Below are 17778 nucleotides of genomic sequence, written 5' to 3'. Positions count from 1 at the left end.
TTATTTATTTTAATATTTTATTTGTCATTATACTTGTATTGAAATGTTATTTTATTTTATTATTTATGTATCTAATTATTGTTTTATTTTAGTTTTATCTTTCTTGATTTTTATTATATTATAATTTATATTACATTTTTCCACTTACTAGCTTTTTCCGGAGCTTTCAACCTCATCCCACAGTCTTCATCAACTTAGTACGAGCAGTATGAGCGAATGGATGTAGATTGACTCCATCTACTGAGCAAACTCTTCACTCCTGAGGAAGACCGTGAGATGCGGATGAAAGTCTAGAAAAAGCTAATAAGTGAACCTTGAGTTTATTTATTTTTTAATTTTTTTTGTCAAACTGCTGCTTCCAGGGTCAAGAATAAAAGTTCGAGCTCAACACTGTAACATATTTTTGGAAAGTGCTATACAGATAAAGTTATTCTATTATGTTTTTTTTATTCATTTTATCTATTTGTTGTTTATTTTCTTATTAGAGGACTCTGCTACTGAGAAAAAAAATGTAGTTATCAGCATTTTTTCACTGTAATGTCATGTTCATCCTGCAGTTTTTACTTTCTGCTGCACTGAAGTGATTTAACAGGTTTACATGTAATAAAATATCTGTGTGTGTGTTTCAGACCCCCCAGAGATTTGGATTCGAAAGCTTGTGTAACCATCGGCGAGAAGGTAATTTTATTTCTTTTGCTCATTTCATCAACTTATTTTCACATCAGGACGTATTTACTTTCATCTTTGCACCTTTCCCTAATCCCATTCAAGCTTTTTATATGTTTTTTCTCTTACCGTGAACTCTTACATAACTTTTCACTGTTTACTTTTTTTTTCTCCTCCTGCGAGTGTATTTTTGGTTCCTCACTCTCAGTCCACAGAGGTTGGCTTAATAAAGGGTCTGTTGGCTGTAAAGAACGCCCCGGTGAACATTACAGTCGAATTGAACACTTCTGATTGTGGGGAGACTGGAATGCTTTTTATTGCCTATCAGGCAGTAAAAATATTTATTTTAAACTCATCAAATAAGTGGAATTTTCCATTGGCAGAGGTGCCTGCTGTTGGCAAGTTTGGCAGGACTCAAAGTGAATTATTTTTTTGTTTGCTTGAAAAATGTAGGAAATAAAAGGTTCTTCAAAGCGTGTTAACGACTGAGAGGCTGTTTTCACGGTTATGGTAATTGTTCCTGTCTTCTTGCATTAAGTAAAAGATCATACTTGACGAGTTGTAACGGATGAAACCGGGGCTGACATGATTGTTTTGGACTTTTAGATTCATGCAAAGATCAAATATGTTTGTAGGGCTACACCTAACAATTATATTTCACTAATCAATTAATGGTTTTGTCTCTAAAATATCAGAAAATAGTGAAAAATGCCTCTTATAATTTGCCCAAAGTGACGTCTTCAAATGTCTCGTTTTGTCTGATCAACAATCCAACACACTCAGTTTTCTATAATGTATGAACAGTTTAGCATTTTTCCTTAAAGAATGACCCAATTATCAAAATAGTTGCCAATTAATTTTCTGTTGATCAACTAATTGTTGCAGCTCTATATGTTTAAAATTAAAGTTGCATGATTGTATTTTGTTGTTGTTGTTGGTAGTTCAGTAATAATTCTCCAGCTCCAAACTCTTAAGCTAAGCTTCACTAGTGCTGTTCTTACCAACTGGTCCAACTGGTTAATACTGGTTGCACTAATTAAAAAAAAAAAACAAAACAGCATCATAAATTAGTTTAACATTTCCATCCACAGACAGTATTTTTTTCACATTTTTTATAAGCAAATAAACAGGTACAGTACAGGTGGATGCAAACATCCTGTCCAGTTAGTAAACATTGATTCACGCCGTTCCTTTCAGCCAATCAGAACCCAGATTTTTTTAAGTTCCCGTAGCATTAACATCTGTGATCAAGCGTCTGCATCCTCTTCTCTTCTGATCTTGTTGTCTTGTTGTATCCGGAGCAGAACTTCGAGGTGAAGGCAGATGACCTGGAGCAGATCTGCGAGCTCGGCCGCGGAGCGTACGGCGTGGTGGACAAGATGAGGCACGTGCCCAGCGGTCTGATCATGGCCGTCAAGGTGGGTGAAGGGACGACCGGCAGATATTCCCCAGAACATCTTGTACTGAAAGACACGTTCACACTTGAAGCCTCATTAACAACATCGAGCCGGTCCGCAGCTGCACACAATCTGTTTTTTTTCCTTCACACGTTATGAAACTAATATGAACAATGAAGAAGACAAACATGAGTGATGATTGTGTGTCATCTCGCTCTTCTGTTTCCTTTTCTTCTCTCTCAGAGGATTCGGGCCACAGTGAACAGTCAGGAGCAAAAGAGGCTGCTCATGGACCTGGACATCTCCATGAGGACAGTGGACTGTTTCTACACAGTCACCTTCTATGGAGCACTATTCAGAGAGGTAGTATAACACACAGCCTTGCATGCAATACACTAATTAATTAGTGTTTAATTAGCTTGTTCAAGAATGAGTGCATGCAAAATGTGTCCTTTTTAGAGTTGCAACAAACGACATTCAGCCCCACTAGATGTCAGCAAACAGCTATTTGCTATGGGAAGATATAGTGGAGTAATGGCGACCAGGCCAGAGAATGAAGTCACACACTCTCTCTCTCTCTCTCTCTCTATCTCTCTCTCTCTCTCTCTCTATCTCTCTCTCTTTCTGTGTGTGTGTGTGTGTGTGTGTTGTTATCAGAGTTTCTCAAATTACAGCCAAACAGTAAATTAAAATATTCTTCTGAAAACATTTAAGGTGAGAAATCAGAATCTTGATCCATATGTGATGTGAGTTTTGCGAGCTGTCCGTTACTTTATTGAGTAAACGACGTGCAGCACATTTGTTTTGGTCTGAGATGCTGGTGCTAGTGCGACATCTAGTGGGGCTGATTGTCATATATTGTCATATATTGCACCTTTAACCCATTTCTATTCGGATCCATAATCATGTTTACAAGTTCTGATTTAAATCATCATTTTTTATTGATTTATTTCTCACATGGCTGCTTGTGTTTAGACAACTTTGGCTTCTTTTGTTAATAAAAAAGGTTTTTTTTTTTAGAACATATTTCTCAAAGTAAAGTATCTAAATAAGTGTTGGTTTGGTATCTCGGTTATTTCATCTGTGTTAGTATTGAAATATTTCAAATGATACCCAACCACACTCACTGCAGTTTAATGTCAATATTGATATTTCAAAATAATAAAAATCAACATATCAGTCGATGCTCATAAACACATAACACGCTGTGACAAAGACACGTCTGACTGGGAACTCACACCGGACGAGACATCAGCAGCACTAACAAAGCCTGATCGATCAACACCAACAAAGCCTGATCGATCAACACCAATAAAGCCTGATCGATCAACACCAACAAAGCCTGATCAATTCACACCAATAAAGCAAAACAGCAGAAATTTACTGTACAAAAATTGTTTTGAAATAAGCTTCATGTTTCATGTATTTAACTCTACAATGAAACTGTAAATCTCGATCAGTCATTATACAGTAAAAACCATAAAAAAATGCAGCATTAGAATAAAACGGGAGGTTTTTGGTTATGTGCTTCTATCTGAGTTGATGTAGATTGTTAATTTTGATCAAATGCAGCGGATCTGTTCTATGTGATAGATGAGTGATAGACGATACTCCAGAAAACACTGCTGGGGTGGATTGTAGTTGAGACAACACATTTTACAGCTAAACAGTGAACTTTTATGGTCATAGATGATAGTAATAGAACAGTAAACTCAGTGAAAATACTCAGAAATGACTTCATCTTTAATTATGAATATCAAATATACTTAAAAATGCAGCCTGTAGAACATTTATTGCTGCATTTCTGTGTATATTTGACTTAAAATGTCTTTAATTCAAGTTTAATGTAAGTTTGTGTTTTAATGCAGTTTAAATTTTATGACTTTCTAACATAATTTACAGAAAAGGTTGATCAACAAACATTAAATACATATATTATGGACACAGATATAGATGCATCTGTGCTTATACACAGTTTGTTTTTTTTAATTTTCACTGCTCTGCGCTGTAATTTCCTTTTGCATACCTGCCAACATTTACTCTGGTAGGTGTATCTGTGATAAGCTGATATCAGCCTCTAATATTTGCACACTGAAGCACCAATCAGGCTCTAGTCCAGTTCTGCATCCATTGTTGACGTGCAGACAAACTAGAACCGCCGGTGCGTGCAGGTAAACACAGGCCGATCATGACAAACACTTGTGAGGGTTTTCGGATGCAGATATCTTCCTCCAGAAGTGAGTGGATGTTCAGGATTTCCTCACCGCCACTAAAACACTGGAAAATCTGTTATTTCCTGTCTGTCTGGAATCCGGGCCTGCTGCTTTGTTGCTGTCTTCCTGATCTCTTCCCAAATTTGTCTACCTGTTGCCAGGGTGACGTATGGATCTGCATGGAGCTGATGGACACCTCCCTCGACAAGTTCTACAAGCAGGTGATCGAGAAGGGCATGACCATCCCCGAGGACATCCTGGGAAAGATCGCTGTCTCGGTGGGTTTACTCCAAACGCTCCTCTAACTGCATAATGTGAACGATTAAAAATTAATTCCAAATGACAAAAAGCTTCCTGTGAATCCTCAGCTCAAGTTAGCTTAATGACTGTTATTTGTTACGTAATGATCATTTGCTTATAAATGGGATTTGTTATTACAGATAGTAAAAGCTTTGGAGCATCTGCACAGCAATCTGCAAGTCATACACAGAGGTAAGAGCGTGAATGGAAACCCATTAAACCTCTCAGAGACCGTGTCAATATCCTCTTCTGTGATGCATCATCACTCAGCAGCACAGAGCTTCTTTCATCTGTCTTTCCTTCCTTCCTGTGCAAACTATCATGACGGTCGTTTTGTGTGTTTTAGCCCTTTTAACATCACCACTAACAGTTTTGCAAACTGTTGTGCTACTGTGTTTCAGAAACTTTGTGTCTTTTTCTGACCTGTGAGGCAGCCATTTTTTGTTCTATTTATTTCCATATGATATATGATATATCAAATCTGTATATAGATCAACGTTACATAACTGTTCTGAGGTTAAGCAGTGCAGACTTTTTAAATATATCTGCATTTAAAGCTGCACTTTTCAATATTATAACAATGGGTTAAATGACTCTGTAATGTGAAAGAGGTCATTTTAGAAAAAACCAGCAGTTCAACTCATTGTTTCAGTTGTTACAGCCATCAGCAGGCAGCTGTTTTCAGAGAAAAAGCTCTAAAAAGCCACTAAACACTTCCTGCTCAGTTCTACACAGTTAGCTGTAGACTAGCCGGTGAACATAGTGGAGCATTTAGTAGCTAAAGAGCCAGATATTTCCCTCAGGAGTTGGTAGAGAGTAAAAACAAGAGCTAAAAGAGAGTGAATATTGGACTTATGTTCATCAGATAGACACAAATACGACTCCAAATGAATGTTGCTCTGTGTCTGCTGCAAGTGTGAATCGGCAACTATTTGCAAACATGTTCACCATGTCAACTGTTTAAAGGTGATAATACTGTATGTCCGATGGGTTTACAGCAAGCGGCAACCTCCAGGGCTGGAAGTGGCGTAAGTGCCAAGAACTGCAGTTCCTCGAATGGCCACTTGAGGCTCCAAAAGCGAGTCAATCCCCATAGACAACCCATGTTAAAATACCCAACTTTACAGCAGAAATAAACATGTTTACAGCTTGGTACAAAAAACGGTTTAGGTCTCTATAGCTTATTTCCACTTTCATGACAACTGTACGGGGTTTTTTTTTTTTTATAACTCACCTGTTTAAATTTTATTGAGCCGTAAAGTTATGCATAATTAATGACGTGGCTACTTTGATGACAGGTCGCTAGCTGCTAGGTGGTTTGTTTCAGCAACCAGGCGTCACTCAGCCCGCCTCAGCTCCACCTTTTTGCCCTTTTTGGAATTAGCCGGGAGTGAGGCGGAGTCAGGCGCTGCCAAGATGGCGACAGCCGGAGCCGCCCACTTTGAGCTTCAAAACCGCTCTTCAGAAACCAAAGGGTGACGTCATAGTGGCTACGTCCATATTTTTATATTACAGTCTATGGTTTGCAGTTTGTTCCGCTGCCCCCAAGTGGCCAAAAAAACAGTTACTTCAGTCTTATTTTTGTAATTTTGGCAAACGTTCCTATCAGTGATGATAACCGAGTACTAACCGAAGCAATTGGAGAAACCACCAGGTTAGCCAAACTTATTTCAAAGAGAAAACAAAAGCAAAAAGGGAAAAATATCATCCAAACTGTGGCTTGTAAACATTCATCACAGTGTATTGACTGACTGATCTCCTCAGTTCGGCTTTGACCTACTGTAGGCTACTTGCTGTATATTGTAGTTGGGTTTTTAACCAACATATCTAGTGCAATCACATTCAGCTATTTCCCCAAATAAAGTGGTTTAGATAATCTGGATAAAACATGTTTTCTTGCCCTTCTGACTTTTTTGTAGTGATACAACAGTGTTCCCAGATCTCATCAATTAATGTGATGAGTACAATGTGATCACAGCTAGTAGAAATTATCAACAAAAATACAAAAATAAGGCCCAAGTTGTAGTTTTCTTTCCTTTTTAAACTGCATTATCATGCAGTGATAAAGTAGCATTGACAAAAATGAATGCAGACTTGATGTTTACTCTAGTGGATCACACAACTCAAGCCAGTTTCAAGAGCCTTTTTATTGATTTTTCATACCACATAGAAAAAAAATACATCCAAAAATCTAAAACTGTACAACACAGATTTGAAATGGTCAGCAAAAACTCATGATTTGTGGCAAAGGTGCTAAACCTAGCGGACACACTGTTACGATCCTTTAAGAGTTAATCCTTCCTGTGTCAAACCTCTGTGGCACGGCCGTGGTCACTATGCGGCTCTTGCTGCGTCAAAGCTCCTTGTAATCATTTAGAAAGATTATAAGTGACTAAAATAAAGTCACACAGTCGGTCTTTACAGCAACTGCAGCGCTGTTTTGAGAGTGTGACTACGGCCGTGCGAGACATTTGTTCTATTAAAAAAAACAAAAACAAGACTAAATCTGAACAGTGGGTGGACACAAACTTAAATCTGCTGTTTGCTGTGGCGTCTTTTTCTCTGTGTATAGATGTGAAGCCCTCCAACGTGCTGATAAACACTCAGGGCCAGGTGAAGATGTGCGACTTTGGAATCAGCGGCTACCTGGTCGACTCCGTGGCTAAAACCATGGACGCTGGCTGTAAACCCTACATGGCGGTAAGCAGGAAGAGACCAGATGAAAAGATTTAACTGCTCGTGCGATTCAGTCGCCATCATTTAACTGTTTTACAATTAACAAACCTGAAATCCAACTGAAGTCTGGGGGCAGTCTGTGTACATGTTTGATTGACAGCTGGCAGGCAGGGACACCAAGACACAATATTAACAAACTGAAACTGAGTCTAAACTGACCAATATTGACATTTTCTGATAAGTTTTTAAGCTGCTCAATGTGCGAATTAGCAATCCAGCCTGCAACCAGACATTCACAGTGCAGGTGTCCTCCACTGGATGTTTGTTTGGTAGCTCGTTCAGCATGCTGTGCTAGTAGATAAGGTATCCATGCTAGTAGATAAGAAGGAGGAATTAGCTAGATATCTTATGTGGGTTGTGGGTTGAGGTCTGAGGCTTGTTTTTGTTTCGTTTCCCAGGCTGCTATCTGGCTGTTAGTTACTGACGCTGAACAACGGCGTTCTCGGTCAGTCAGTCAGGTCTGGAAAATATCTCGAATTATATATTGCCATCATATTTGGTTTATGACCAAATACCTAAAAAAAAAATGAAAAAACCAAGCACAATCCCATCAGCCAGTACTTTGTGTTTAGTGCTAATTAGATATGTTAGCATAATACCAAACTAAAGTAACATTATACCTGCTGAACATCAGCATTGCCATGAGAGCGTGTTAGTTAGTTAGTTAGTATTAAAGATGCTTGGATTCTCTTGTAAACAAAGTTATTTTTACATTGAGTGAGGAAATCAAGAATCCTTGAGGCCCGACAAAGGCGGGGAGTGCATTTCCTTTCTCATAAAACAGTTGCAGGGCTGATTTTTGGAAATTTTTAAAACTTGCCATCTTTTTTCATCTGTGTGTATTTCACTTAATTGCTGTGTTTCTTTACACATTTGAGCCACAAACTGTAAATCAGTGGGAAAGTGTCAAGCCAGCAGCAGGAATGTGCATCATTATACGCCTGCATGATATGAACCAAACAAGGACCCATTCATAAAAACAAACAAACACAAACAAACCTCAGAGTACCTTTAAACACTGCTACACCTAAATAAAGTATGTTTTATAGACATTTATTTAATTGTTTTCATGTTTTATTCTGCTTTTATCTCTTTTATTTAGTTTTTATTTTTTGAATCTATTTTATTGTTTTTTTTTCTTGTGTGCATAAGTCTTATTGTTTTACTGTTTACATTTGTCTTATTATCAGCTTGTCAGATATCTGTTAAGTGTTGTACAAAGTTTGATTGATTGATTTATACATAAGTCAAACCTCACAGAGCCTCTCTGACTGTAGACTCTTAGTCTCAGTTCTCTTTCTCAAAGGAGAGCACATGAAGAAAATATGTGATTTGACTTCAGTAAGAGTTCTTCTTACTTTATAGAGATAATAAGATAATAAATGGCAGTAGTTTAACCTTGGAGAGCAGAAAATGAGAGAAAATCTCTGCTTATTGTGAGGCCAAGAACAAATTTGCGTCTCACGACTTTAAACAGATTTGACCATGAGTACAAACTTTCTGCATGAAAGCTTTTTTATAACTGAGGCATCCGACTCGTCAGTAGAAGGGTGAACAGGTTCACGTTCCTGTCTCTCATTATTATCCACACTTTTAATGAGCCCGGTTACATTTTAACCATCTCTGCTGCTCTGCTGCTGGTTGGCTGAGTGGGTTTTAGGGCCAGGTTAGCGCTCAGGGAACATAGAGGTCTGTGTATGTGTGTACAAAAAGTTTAGGATGTCAGGGAAGCGTGCTTGTCGTCCTTGACAACCGCTGCAATAAGTGACATCATCTGACCTTCTGTCCCGCAGCCGGAGAGGATCAACCCGGAGACGAACCAGAAAGGCTACAATGTCAAATCTGACATCTGGAGTTTAGGAATCACAATGGTAAGTCAGATTTAATCACATTTTATTTTTGATCTCAGGATAAATTTATGGTGGAAACTTTTCATCTCTCACGCACACATTTAATCTCCTTCATTTTGTTCATCGTGGTTTTTCAAAATGTCTTCCTTACTGCCAAAAAAGAGAAGCATCTGAAGGGTAGAATGATTCATAATGAATAGAAAACTGGCGCTCTATGAGCCATGGCTCTAGACGAAGTAGTGTCTAGACGTTTTATTATGAGTTGTTAAATATTCATTGCTTTCTCATTTGCACATTTTCAACTCAGACCAGAGAATATTTTGGCGTTAAGGATTCAGCAATCTATGGCAATTCTCCCATCATTTGAACCTGGCTCGTCCTTCTCTTGTGCTTATTAGGTCAGCTATTACAGATGAGCAGCAAATGTTCCAGTACAAGTCTAATTTGAATGGTAATAAGTGTGCTAAATGTTTGGTCTGTAGTAGAGAGGGGCTTTTAAATGGTAGAGGTGAAAGGAACAGTTGATTTTTTTTTTTTTTTAATTAATTTATTTTTTAAGAAACAGTTTAAGTTAGTGATGGAAATCTTAAATCTTAACTCCAAGACAGCATCAAAACTGGAGTGAGTTATCAGTGTGTTAAATAAAAAACACTAATTGGTGCTTTTCTGTTGATTTTTGGAGCACCTGTCATTCCTCTAGTACTCTACTTAAGAGCCACTTGAACAATGAATACTAAAATAACTGCAAAGTGAAGCAGTTGATGAGATTTTGGCTCAAATCAGTTGATCTGAAGGATGGAAAACAGGTTGCTACCGTATGTAGCTGATATCCTTAACATCCTGGGGTTTGCAGTTAAAATGACAGAAAAATATGAATAATTTCTAAAAGCATAATAAGTGAGAGGTTGACATGCAGACTCGTATCTTAATTATGGTTGTGTTGTTTGAGTATGATGGTTATTTTCTATGTATTATGTGTAGATCAGCACACTGCAGGTTAAAGGGGACCTATTATGCTCATTTCCAGCTCTATATTTTCATTCTGGGACTCCACTAGAGTAGCTTTGCTGGATTGATAATTCGAAAAACTCTTTACGTTATACTGGCCCTTTATTCAGCCCCTCAGTTCAGCCTCTGTCTCTTAGTCTTAGCTCCTGTCTCTTTAAGGCCCCCCTCACAATCAGCCCACTCTGTTCTGATTGGCCAGCTTTCCGAAAGCCTGCCAAGGGGCGGCCATATCAGAGTCGTGTTAAGTTACCGCCGATGCAAACCCAACATTTTCCGGCTGCACTGCTTCATATTAAAACCTTTTAAATGACTAAATAACAGGAGTTACACTTTTATTGTGAAGAATTTACAGGAAATGAAATGTGTTCCTCATCAAATTAGCAGAGCTTCGTTAGCGGCGCTAAAAACCGGTCGACACAACAACATATGAAGATATTTGGAGCTCGTTGTTCAGTGGATCAGTTAGAAATAACGCTGTGTAATGGAGTCATGGCTCGGCGTGACTAACCCCAAAACAATAGAAAGACGCCATAACGCCATTTAAAGAAATCTGTTACGAGTCGGCGTCTGCTCGGGCTGAAAGTAGGAAAAACCGTTGTAAACTGAGCGTTCAGAGCAGTCTGAATCTGCTGCTTTTTGTTTACTTCTACATAATTGACACTTTGGCCACGTTTAATATGAACATCCGACATTGTAACATTATATATATGACTGAAAATAAGGAAAAGTATAATAGGTTCCCTTCAAGAAAACACCAACCAATAGACAGAACAAATGAGGGAAATACCATTACCACTTTAGTGCATTTAGAAAACAAAAAGATGGTAATAAATAAAACACAAGTGAATTGAAATACATGCTGCAAAGACAGAAAACACAAGTCAGTACAGAAACGCTGCAAGTCCACAACACAACAATGCAATTAGGTTACAGTCATGCAAAGGATTAAGATTATAAATAAAAACTGATGAACGCACTAGTAATTATTTTTAATACAACATACAGTATGTGTTGTGATGATCTATGTGTTTGTGTTTTCTCAGCCACTGGAAGAACTTAACCAACAGTTACTCCTGTTATTTATTAATCTGTTGCTTATTATTTACAACGATTTTTTTCATCCATAAGATGTCAGAAGTTCTCAGGGCCCAACCTGTCGTCTTCTAATGTCTTGTTTTGTCCAATCAACAGTCACACAGATATTCAATTTACAATGATATAAACTCAAGCAAATCCTCACATTGAAGACGCTGTAACCATTTTAGTTTCACTTAAATTACTGAAAAGATTAATAATTATCAAAATTGTTGATTGTTAGTTTTCTGTTGATCAGCTAATTGAATCATTGACAAATGGTTGTAAACATGTTGTCCAGGGTTTCTGATCACTGTCTTGCAGATGTGTTATGTTAGTAGTTAGTCAATAAAACAAAAAAATATGATGCTCAACGATGTAATGAAAGTCAGACAGCGATAATGCGCAGAATAAAATTGAAATATTGCTCCCATCATAATTACAGATGATCAGATGGGGAATCTAAAAGCATTTCTGGCTTTGTGTGTACACAGTTTTAGTTTTTTGGCATCTGGCCTCTGAAATGTTCCATGTAAACATTGTGGAAACCACATTACTGTTGTTTGTGTGTGTCGTGCATGTTCTCAGCGTTTCTTTTTCTCCGTGACTCAGATCGAGCTCGCCATCCTGCGCTTCCCGTACGACTCATGGGGCACACCCTTCCAGCAGCTGAAGCAGGTGGTGGAAGAACCTTCGCCCCAGCTTCCTGCCGACCAGTTCTCCCCCGAGTTTGTGGACTTCACATCTCAGTGGTGCGTCTTTTTCCTGTGCCACTTTTCAGAAAACATTCAGGTCCACGTTTTGATTCTGTTCATTTCATTTTTTTTACGCAACGACTCACTCACAGCTGATCTTTTCAGACGAGGAGCCGGCAGAGTCACTGTGCCCTTAAACAAAGCCACTTTAAATTTGACAAACACCTGGATCGAGTCCAGCTGAACGGGTTTCAGTTAATTTCCCCTTTATCAGATTGAGTTCATCGTGACATTCTTTTGTTGTCACAGTTCTTTCGCTGGCCCTTTACATCCTAGAACAGGATGCAGAAGGATGTGCCAGGGCTCCTTAACCCTCCATATAATACATCTGATTATGTATTTTCTCCAACCTGTTGGGGAGAGCTGCAGCTAATGAGTATTTGCGGTATTGATTAACCTTGGAAATATTTTGAATGGTTGAAAATTCAGCCATAACAGATTCCCAGAGCCCAAGGTAATGTTTTCAAATTGCTTGTTTTATTCGACCAACAGTCCACAACCCAAAGAAATTAAATTTACAAAAGTATAAAAAAGATAAAAGCAGCAAATCCTCACATTTGAGAAGCTGGATCCAGCAAATGTTTGGCATTTTTTCTTGATGTATGACTTTAATTCATCTTTTGGCTACTTGAGGTTGACAGAACAAACTCTAATATACATTTCCAAGGCTAACTGTTGGCAGGGTTTTCTTCTTTACACATTCAGTAGTCACGAGCAGCATTAGTATTCATTTAAAGTCATGCGTTTGTACAAATTCAAGGCTGATATTCACTCTGCCTTTAGCTTTAGTTTGGTTTCCAGCAACTAGAAATATATCTGGCTCTTTAGGTGCAAAATGCTTCACTTTCACTCGCTAATCGCTAACTTTATCTGTCTGCTGTTTGGTGGAAACGATGAACCAAAACAGTACATTTGGTGTTTAAATAAGACCAAAACGATGAGCTGAAAGACGCTTCAATGTAATTAAAGTCTGCAGTAACACAGGGTTGAGCAGCACTAAGTGTTTATGGGTGTTTCTGATGAATCCTTTACAGCAGGTTTAGTTCCCTGGTGCTGGATATTGTTTTGTACTTAACTGTTAGTAACTTACCATCAGTTTTCCAAGTTCACCAAGTTTTTATGTACCGCCAGCTTGTCTAAATGTGCAAAATACCAGGACCCTGAAACCCAAAGCAAGCAGCTAAATGGAACTCAGCCATCATTAATTTTATTATCTACACCTGTATTTTTGCCACTGTGACATGTCAAAATGTCTTCTGTGAAAAAGGCTTATTATAGAGTGACGGATCAGGTTGGATTTTGGAGAACCAAGTAAATGCGCCTCTTAATGAGGAAAAGGAGAAAGCAAAAAAAAAAGCTTCTTTAGAAGGAGACTCATGACTGAAAGTTTAAAATTAGATCCAGAAAATATATTTATTTGTATAACCCATATTTTGTATGTTATTATTTACTAATTAATTAATTTTATGCTGGGATTTCAGGATCCTGAATATGACCGTTGCCCCCGTATGATGAGAAAACCAGTCTGTTGAGATATAATTACTGCCAAATGAGTGACCTAGATTACGCATTTTGATGGAGAAATTTGTTGAATGAATATTCCTCATACGTCATCGTGTACTGAGAGAGATGATGCTGCACTGTGAAAAGTATGTTGTGTAATTTAATGTAGAAATTCACTGTGGTTTAACAGGAAAAAAATAAAATCAAGTCTGTAAACACAAATAATGAACAGGCGAACAATACTGATTTACCAGCAGTTACACACTGACGCAGATGTTTTGCACACTATACGCATCATAATAGTTTTGTATTTTTGTGACTCAGTTCACTCAGACAGACGTACGTAAACAAAAGATTAATTATTTCTTATGAACTGTGAATTGATTCCTTGGAAACTAAACAGAATATTGGATCACAATCATCAGTTGATTAAGTTTGTTATCAGGATTTTGCAGGATGATAGTGAAACAGTCACTGAATACAAGCCAAGCGTTGAGACTCTGACTTTGAATCAGTTCAGCATATGCTGCTGTCAGTGATGAGTTACGGTTGTTGTGAATGAATCATGATGTTGTTTTATGTCTCTCCAGCTTAAAGAAAGTTTCCAAAGAGCGGCCGACTTACACAGAACTCATGGTGAGTGGCCTATTTATTCTTGTCATAAAAATGAATTAATGTTGTTTCTGTGTTATAACTTCTCTGTGTAGTCCGTCTTAAAATAACAGTCATATGGTGCCCATATGAACATTAAAACAGGTTTTTCTTGCCATAATGATTCCTCCTGTTCATACTGACTATTAGAAGATCCCTTTATAATGCACTTAAAATGTAAGTGATAGGGGACAAAATCCACCAGCCATAGGTTCATGCATTACTACCTCTGTGGACCTTGTAATACTGCTCATGATACACTGGAGGGTGCACTTAGACCAGTATTTCCAAGTGGCTGAAGGCGCTCTCACTCACATAAGCTGTGATGCTCCAGTACATGAATCAATCACATGACACTGAGCTGATATTCTGATGACATTCAGATTAAATGAATATTATTTTCCTCCTCAGCAACATCTCTTCTTCATCTCCCACGAGGCCAAAGAAACCGACGTGGCTAGCTTTGTGAAAGTCATCCTGGGGGACTGAGTCACCACTCTTACAAAGGAGAGAGGTTGAATCTGTTAAAATGGAAAAAAAAAAAAAAAAAAAATTTACAACAAACAAACAAAAAGCACCAATCGCAGCCCCCCTTCCCCTCCCCCCGTCACCTGAAGGACTCCTTTCTGCCTCACCCCTCCCTCCAGAAACAGACAGACGGAGCCCAGAGGAGAAGCTGATGAAGCAGAACGAGGAGCTCCCCACCTTCACCTCCATGTTCCCTGTACATACCTGTCATGGGAGGGGGAGGGGAGGGGAGACGGTGGGGTTAAACCAGTTCCACTCACTCATAATCTGGAATAATTGAAGATGTCCGTATGCAAAAACATCCTCTTTCGGTTAGATTTGTCTCACCTTTGTGCATCGCCTACTACTCAAAAATTGTTATTAGTCAGCGAGTTGACCGTGTGTGGAGTTTTAACCTGTCATAATGGTCAACCCCGAGTTTATTTTTCCTTTTGCTGAAAAAGTGAAAAGAGGTGCAGATTATATATATATATATATATATATATATATATATATATATATATATATATATAAGATGAATGATATAATGATATCTATGTATAATCTAAACGTTTGTATACTCAAGCAAGTGTTGCATCGGTTTATTAATTGAATGCATGTACAGAATATATCTCTCTGGGTAAAAATGGCCAGTGAGGAACAGTTGTAGAGTCTGAAGACCTGCAGATGTACAGCCTCACGTTAAGGCCCCCTAGTGGTCACAAATAGGTACTGCACTTCAACTGCTTTCCCTTGATTATAGTGGAGGTCTACTACACGTTTTGGGCTCTGGCTGCCTGTGAGAGAGTGTGTGTTTGTGTGTGTGTGTGTGTGTGTGTGTGTGTGTGTGTGAGGGTAAGTGTGTGAGCTGGTGCATGATATATGTATGTGTGTGTGTTTGTAGGGCTGCACGATTCTGGATAAAATTAGAGTCGCGATTTGAGTTGAGATAATGGTTTTCTCTCACTGTTCTTAGGGTAACTGTTTTTAATGAAATGTTCCCTCTGCAGTCTCATTGTACCTTCATATTGTATTTGGTTGCAGTGCATTTGGATGAACTTGTGCAGCGAAGCAACTACGTCCAAACTCTGCTTGCAGTTAATCATTTTTAAATCTGAAAAAGTCATAAAAGAATGACGCTTTTTTTCTATGATTGCTGCAAATTTTGGACCGAAATTGATTATTTCAGGTGGAATTGCAGCAATGTCTGCCTCACTCCCATTTTCATAGCTTTGGTACCCTCATACTGCTTTTCAGGTGCTCACTTAAATAATTATTTTACATTTTTCTCACTGTTTAAAGCACTAATTATACTTTCCGTGTGAGGGTCCGCCTGATGTTGTTGAGAGTCTACACTGGCCGTCGGTGTGCGGCTTAAAATACACACCTGATATCCATGTCTGCATCCATTTCGGAGTATTTCAGACCCTTTAGGGTTCAGTCACACCGTTCCTAACAGGGACATTTTGGGCCAAAAATGATTTTTTACGGAATCGCAGCAACCAGCTGATTCACTCGTGGAAGGAAATGTAAATCCACATAGAGCTTTCCAGTTGAGTTCAACATTAAAATTTGAACCATTGTCCGACTGGAAAAAACATCTTGACGGTGTTTTGAGTTTATAAGGAATTGCGAGAACCGGAAAGTCCAAAATGTTGTCTTGGTGCATGACCTGCAAATAGTTCTACGTCACCAAGTTTTCAGCACGATCTGTTTCGTGAGGATATGCGACTAAATTTCGTTGTGCAACACACTGGTGTGACTGGGAACTCAAGGCTGGAATGAACTTTCCACGAACTGTCATCCGAGTGTTTATAGTCGTTTAGAGAGAGAGGATACAGGGGTACCAGAGCACACTTTCAGTCTCTCCTCAAAGAAGTTCATTAGTTAACAAACATCCAACGAATCACTGCGTTAAGTGGACATGACAGTCAGATTGTCAGTTTAGGAAAGTTTCATATATTTTTAGACGCATCCTCCCAGATTCTGCAGTCAGAACGGTGATGGAAGAGGTGGTTTCACTGCTTTGTTTAAAGCACACCGACCCCTTTACTCTCCCTCACGGACATCACACTCGTTTTTTTATTTCTGCTTCATTTTCCCGTGCACGGTCGATGGGAGAGGTGAAACAGAGTTTAGTCACTTTATTATTGATGGAAGTTCGGGAAAATTTCGAAGCTCCCTGATAATACTAATCACGTGAGAACGAGATTGTCCAGAGGAAAAGCTAAAATCGCGACTCGAATGCGATCCGATCGTGCAGCCCTGCGTGACGCGCGCATTTTTAAGTGAGGTATGTGTTGACATTGTGGTCAGTTGTGGGAGAAGTTCGCCCATATTCTCCTTGTTGTCTGTACTGAGCCAATCACAACCCTCTCCACTCCATGTTCAACATGAAAAGAACTGGATATTATTACTATTATTATTATTATTATTATATTAATTATTGTTATTATTTAGATCCAGTTTCTCCCCCCCCCCCAAACATATTTACTGCAGTTCTTCTTATTTATTACAACTGCTGTTTTCCCTCTGAAAACTTGACCGATCCATCAGAGATTGTGTTGTGTGTTTGTGTGGGCTGTGTATGTTTTTTTTTGTCGTGTTCTTCTTCTTGGCTCAAACACGTAAAATGCTTTTAAACTGTAACTTGCAAGCCTTCTATGTGCCTCTCTATAGAAAACAACTAAGGAAAAATGATGTCTTGTTAATAAGCATGAGGCGGGGATGTCTGCCTCTCTCATCATATCGGCTTCCTCCCTCTTCACACTCATGCACGGCGTCGTAAAAATCCACTTCCTGTTTGCTTTCGTTACTTCGTAGATCGAGCTCTAGTTCATCAGTATTTTTTTTTTTTTTGTGCTCATCTCTGGTGTTGCCTTGGCTTTCTTCTCCTGGTGGCTTCTGATGGCAGAAAGCATCGGGCTGCTCACACAGAGCTCCGTTAGTTGTTATGCAAGAACTACTCTAATGTTAAAACGGGGAAACTTGAAGACCGGTATGTGGCAGAGATGGCAGAGTGTTGTCACATTTGGAGAATTTAATTAACTCTTCTTGCCTATAAATATTTTGTTGCCAGGTTATCAGGTGATGTTTTTGTGTCTGTCTCGAGTCGTTT

General features: G+C 38.7%; 1 protein-coding gene across 3 annotated transcripts in view; it reads left to right on the top strand.

The window, feature by feature from the left end:
* Positions 1–15152, top strand: part of map2k6 (mitogen-activated protein kinase kinase 6) — a 30439-nt gene extending 15287 nt beyond the window's left edge. For all 3 annotated transcript variants that reach the window (XM_067575469.1, XM_067575470.1, XM_067575471.1), the window contains exons 3-12: positions 630–678; positions 1971–2084; positions 2307–2426; positions 4438–4554; positions 4717–4768; positions 7149–7276; positions 9106–9183; positions 11857–11996; positions 14093–14138; positions 14565–15152. In XM_067575469.1, coding sequence (XP_067431570.1) covers positions 630–678; positions 1971–2084; positions 2307–2426; positions 4438–4554; positions 4717–4768; positions 7149–7276; positions 9106–9183; positions 11857–11996; positions 14093–14138; positions 14565–14642 — 922 coding nt within the window. In that variant the 3' untranslated portion in view covers positions 14643–15152. The remainder of the gene's footprint in view (positions 1–629; positions 679–1970; positions 2085–2306; positions 2427–4437; positions 4555–4716; positions 4769–7148; positions 7277–9105; positions 9184–11856; positions 11997–14092; positions 14139–14564) is intronic.
* The last annotated feature ends 2626 nt before the right edge of the window (positions 15153–17778 follow it).

Source organism: Thunnus thynnus, chromosome 20 (genome assembly GCF_963924715.1).
Source record: "Thunnus thynnus chromosome 20, fThuThy2.1, whole genome shotgun sequence".
NCBI lineage: Eukaryota > Metazoa > Chordata > Actinopteri > Scombriformes > Scombridae > Thunnus > Thunnus thynnus.
This window is presented reverse-complemented; position numbering and strand designations above follow the sequence as displayed.